This window comes from Nematolebias whitei, chromosome 7, assembly GCF_014905685.2.
Source record: "Nematolebias whitei isolate Nwh7 chromosome 7, NemWhi1, whole genome shotgun sequence".
NCBI lineage: Eukaryota > Metazoa > Chordata > Actinopteri > Cyprinodontiformes > Rivulidae > Nematolebias > Nematolebias whitei.
The window spans coordinates 51,885,957-51,891,094 of NC_056504.1; the positions used below are offsets into that span (position 1 = coordinate 51,885,957).

The 5,138-nt window shown below is 42.4% G+C and overlaps 1 protein-coding gene across 1 annotated transcript in view; it reads right to left on the minus strand.

Moving 5' to 3' along the window:
• ccndbp1 (cyclin D-type binding-protein 1) overlaps positions 1 to 635 on the minus strand; it is a 10,880-nt gene extending 10,245 nt beyond the window's left edge. The window contains exon 1 of the mRNA XM_037679937.1: positions 481 to 635. Within this exon, the coding sequence (XP_037535865.1) occupies positions 481 to 568 (88 nt within the window). The 5' untranslated portion in view covers positions 569 to 635. The remainder of the gene's footprint in view (positions 1 to 480) is intronic.
• Between the last annotated feature and the right edge of the window lie 4,503 nt (positions 636 to 5,138).

Sequence of the window (5,138 nt, forward strand, 5' to 3'; positions counted from 1 at the left end):
CTGAAGAAGTCTTTTGGATGAAAGCCGAAACGCTTCTACATGTTTTAACCTTTTTAAATACATTTCTACCTGGATTACTGAGCAGCAGCAGGTTTTACCCGTACATGGTGGCACACACAGTCCTGAGGGGTCAACTTTCTTTCAATTAAAATCTTTTTGCTCTGTTTATTTAGTTTGTATCTTGCAGCTGAAGTCAATGTTTGCGTGTAAAATATAATTTTAACTGATACCAATAAAAAACACGTTCATTTACACGACTCACACAGGAACAAACACTGAACTAACAAATGACTAAACTAAATAAAACATGAAAATAATTAGTAACTACACCACTGACGTGCTCTTTTATATTTCCTTACACGTCGATGAAGCTGACGCGGAATATTTTGATAAACATCAGCTGATGCTAACGTTGTGGCTAGCTTGTTAGCGTTTAGCTGCAGATGTTTTGTGTTCAGCCCATAAATACCGGACATTCACCTCTGACTCGGTCTCTGATGCACTGAACGGAATTGAGCACATTCCGTAAAGGCACAGACACATTTCCATCGCTGTTATCGGCACTCATCACACCCAGATGAGAAGAAAAGGCAACGCAGCAACAACGCGCGTGTTGTGGAACTCTTGAAGTGTGGAACGTTAATCCGGGGACAATTATAGATGAAACACCCGAGCTGCCGAACACGTTTCGACGCAACACCGGAAAAGAAAAAAAAACATAAGGATTTAAAAACACAAACAATATATAAAACACACAATAAGTGTCACCTTAAAGTCGGTTGCGATTTTTATGTTCTTCAACAAGATGATTATATTGATTGTAAATGTACTTTAAAGTACGTAAATAGTCTTTGACCGGAAACTACTAAAAATTCCTATATTTAAAATTTGTGCATAATTGTTAATGTGCATGTTTTACCTTAATCTCCCAAGACCCGAACTCTTGCATGTGTGGTGGTAGGAGGTTAAAATCATTGTAAATTCTGACATTTACTCAAGTTTTTATTTTTTATTTTAAGAGCGACAGGTTGATGCTGTATTTAGTTTTGACCAAGAGGTGGCAGTAATACTAGTACTAATACTAGTACTAATACTAGTACTAATAGTCTCTGAGTTGGACAGTACTGCATGGCTGTGTACATCCTGATATGAGCATGAAGAAGTTATTTTAGTTGGATGACATTTATGTAGAAAACTCAGAATAATTATTCATTTGTTGGTTAAACAATTTGCTTACCATTACAATATCCTGGACCAGTGCTGAAACCTGTGTTTTTGCTCATTGTTGTTCCACTTGAAACATCCATGCAGGTTGAAGAGGCGTTTATAACTTGAGCTTTATGCCAGGAAAGTTTTCAAATAAAAAAACAATCATTTCCGGAGAGTTTCACCAGTTCTTTCACATCCTTCACGCTACAACCGCCCTTGTTTGATCTAATCTCAGATAACTAGTGTTCACTTACTTTATATGAATGTTGAATGTTCAGTGCCCTGGGATGACTTCTGCTGTGATATTTAAATAAACTGAATATTGGACAAATGATGTTGGACCACAGAAGAGCTTGTTAGGTGCAGAGAAGGAGGAGGATCTGCAGGAGGTTGTGACAGTGGCGGCTGAGATGGAGGCAGGTGATCTGCTGTGGACATCCAGCTGAAGGAGGCCGTATGATCATTAAAGGTAATTAATGAAAACTGTTCACCCACCTATTCATCTTAAGCTCCTCCCCCTGCAGATGCTGCTGCTTGACAGTGAGTGTATTTGAATGAATGTCTTCCTTTCTTCTGCATTGCACCAAAACTTGACGTTGGTTCAGTTTTTTACTCTTGTTATTTGTTCACCCTCTGCACTGGGATCCCTGCGGCATCAACAGAGCCATCGGTCTGAAAGGAGGACAAGAGCCTTTGATTCGTTATGAGGCTGAAGCTGAGCCAAATGTGGCCTTAATGAACTTCCCAAGAAAAAATATCCGTGGTTGTTTTTCCTCTCGTCTGCCTGTTCGATGGCTGATAAACCGTGCGGCCCTGCCTGACTCATTTAATCTGTTTTTCTTGCAGCCAGTTGTAAATGCAGACAAAATGAAAATGTTGTTTCACACCCACAGGAAGGTTTCTTTACACGTCTCCAACATTTCAGCAAAAAACAATGTTCTTTCATTCTTAACAGCGAGGAAGACTCAGTTTAAAGGATAAAACTGCAGCGCTGGATAAGCCTATTACAGTGTGTGTGTGCGTGCGTGTGTGTGGGTCTGTGTGTGTGTGTGTGTGGGTCTGTGTGTGTGCGTGTGTGTGTGTGTGTGGGTGTGTGTGTGTGTGGGTCTGTGTGTGTGTGTGTGTGTGTGTGTGTGTTAGTCATCACCAAACTAAAGACACCCGTCACACAGAGGGGTAAAGCCTGTGTGGGTTTCCTAACAACAGATTTAATGGTTTCTGTTCCTCTTTCATCTTTCTGCTCCTTCTTTTTTCTTGTTTTTATGCTTCAGTTTTACTTTCGTTTTGTTTCACTTGCTTCTTTGGAACATCTATTTAAATTTACTCCCTCTTGCCTTTTGATTTTTCTTGTTTCATCCCTGATTCATCCTTGTGTCCCCTTCATCCCTTCTCTTATGTTTTTATATATTTTGCTTCTCGCACGTTGCGTTTCCTCCCTCTGTCCTCCCCTTTACACCTTTTTTCTCTCCTTCACTGTCTGACACTCTCTTTCCTTCACCTCCTCCTCCCTCCTTTTCTTATGAAGCTCCTGTGTTGGCCTGCCACCCCCTCTCCCTCATTATTCCGTATAATCAGTTGTCTAGACAGAGACTCCCCGCTCAGATCACACCTGAGAGAAAATGGATGGAGGGAGAGGTGGAAGACACAACGGAGGAAATGAGATAGAGAAGACGCAGAAGGAGGTGATAAAATTGATTTACTTTTTTTAATCTCCTGAAGTTCTTCAAAATGTTTGAGAAGAAAACCTGTCTGGAATAAAAGCATAAAGGAAGAGAGGAGAGGGAATAAAAAACAACTGAACGCCCGTGAGATGGATGAAGCTGTTCTTTTACATCATCACTTTGAAAACATTTACAAGAAATATTTGAAATATGGATATTTAAATCATTTTATAGATAGTTTGAATATGTATCACATCTTTAAATAAAAATACTTGGAATATTGAGTCAGTTCGTGGCGGCTCAGTTCAAAGCTTGAAAAAACACAAATAGTGATAAATGGACTGTATGAAGACACTCAAAGCTCTTCACAACAGCCTGGGCCTCATGTACACATTCACACAGCGCTCGGCCAGATCTGTGCAAAGCTCATGGAACAACTCCTTCTCATGAGAACAATCAGATGAGACGCACATCAGAGGCTCACTGAGATTAACCGGTAGAAACAAAGGTTGAATGAAAACAAGGGGTTCAGTGCCTTGCCCAGGGACACTTCAGCATGTGACTGCTGGTGGATTCGAACCCCCAACTCTTGCAGTGGAGGACCACTGCTCTCACCACTCAGCCACAGACAACAAATAAGACAATAGAGAAATTAAAACAGCACTTTCATCAAACTTTGTCACAAATAAAAGCAAAAAGAAAGAATAGAGAAATGCTGCAGAAACAGAAATGCACAGAAGACAAAGTCTGTGGGGACGCAAAGGCCAGAGCACTTCTGAGGTCCCAGTTTTTAAATTACCGAGCACGCAGATCAGAAGTGAAATGAAAATTCATGAACGCAGTGACTGGGGGGGGCAGGCACCAACGCCCCTACACCCTGACTGGAAACACACCTGAAGAAAAGGGACGGCTGTCTGGAGACCGTGACCATCGAGGGGCTGGATGAGGAGGACGGGGCTGATCTCGTGCAGGTGAGGCGCTTGGAACAGGAGCTAACCAGGAAGTGCAGAACAGAGGTTCACGTCCCACAGCTCCACCTGGGAGAGAAAAGAGGAGGAAACAGGGAGGAAGACAGGAATCATAACAATAAACGAGTTTTTTAGCTGTTTGAAGAGCTTGTGTCAGTCTAACTTGTTCAGAATGAATATGTCCGTCCATCCATCCATCCATCCATCCATCCATCCATCCATCCATCCGTCCGTCCATCCGTCCATCCATCCATCCATCCATCCATCCATCCATCCATCCATCATCCATCCATCCGTCCGTCCATCCATCCATCCATCCATCCATCCATCCATCCATCCGTCCGTCCATCCATCCATCCATCCATCCATCTTCTGACGGGTCGCAGGAAGGGGTCTCCAGCAGTCACTCTACATCCTGGACAGGTCACAAGGTTTTATATCTGTCCATTGTTGTCTTCAGTCTCTGTTAAACCAGGTCTCTCCTGTAAATGAGTCCTGAGGCTCAGTGGGATTAACCTGGAGAAATAAAGATTGAATGAATGAAAAGTTAATTACAGGACACAATTAACTTGTTAAACTTTGAAAAAAATAAATTAAAAATTGCTCTCATGCCACAAAGAGAAGTTGCTTTAAAGCTTCAGCTTTGGCAGCACCAGTAAAACCACAATGATGGTTTTACTGGGAGACATGAAAAAGGTAATTTTGTCTCTGACTTGAATCCAACTTTTATCTGTTTCCAACCATTTCATCTTTCTAAATATTGTTTCCAGGATTTCTCTTTTTCTGAACCCCTTTGGCCTTGGTGTCCTCGGGCTGTTTCTGTGAGTAGCAAGTTGGTCATGTGACCTAAAACATGATTGTTGTTCATGATGATTGATTAGAACGTGTTAAAATCCTGCTTTGAGACTCCAACAGGGAGTTACCTTGAAACAGCAGTGGAGGCTGCCTGTGGGACAGAGCTGTTGGCAGGCCGCAGACTGAGGAAGTCCTCTGGATTGGAGACGAAACGTTTCTCACTTAAAGAAGCTGGCCCAGATGAGACAAGTTATCCTCGTCGTAGTTCTCTACCTGGATGATGGAGTTTACAACCTTTATGGTTTCCAGCTGACGACTTCATCCTTCATCCACCGAAGGCACCGCTGCCTCTCCGTCTGTTTACAGCAGCTTCCCTCTACAGAGGACATTTTTAAAAGTCTGCTGCCTCAAACAAAACTGGGGGGGGGGGGGGGGGGGGTGGAAGAAGGATAAAGTAAAAAGATAGAAACCATGGGGGTTGTAAACTCTAACATCCAGGTAGAGA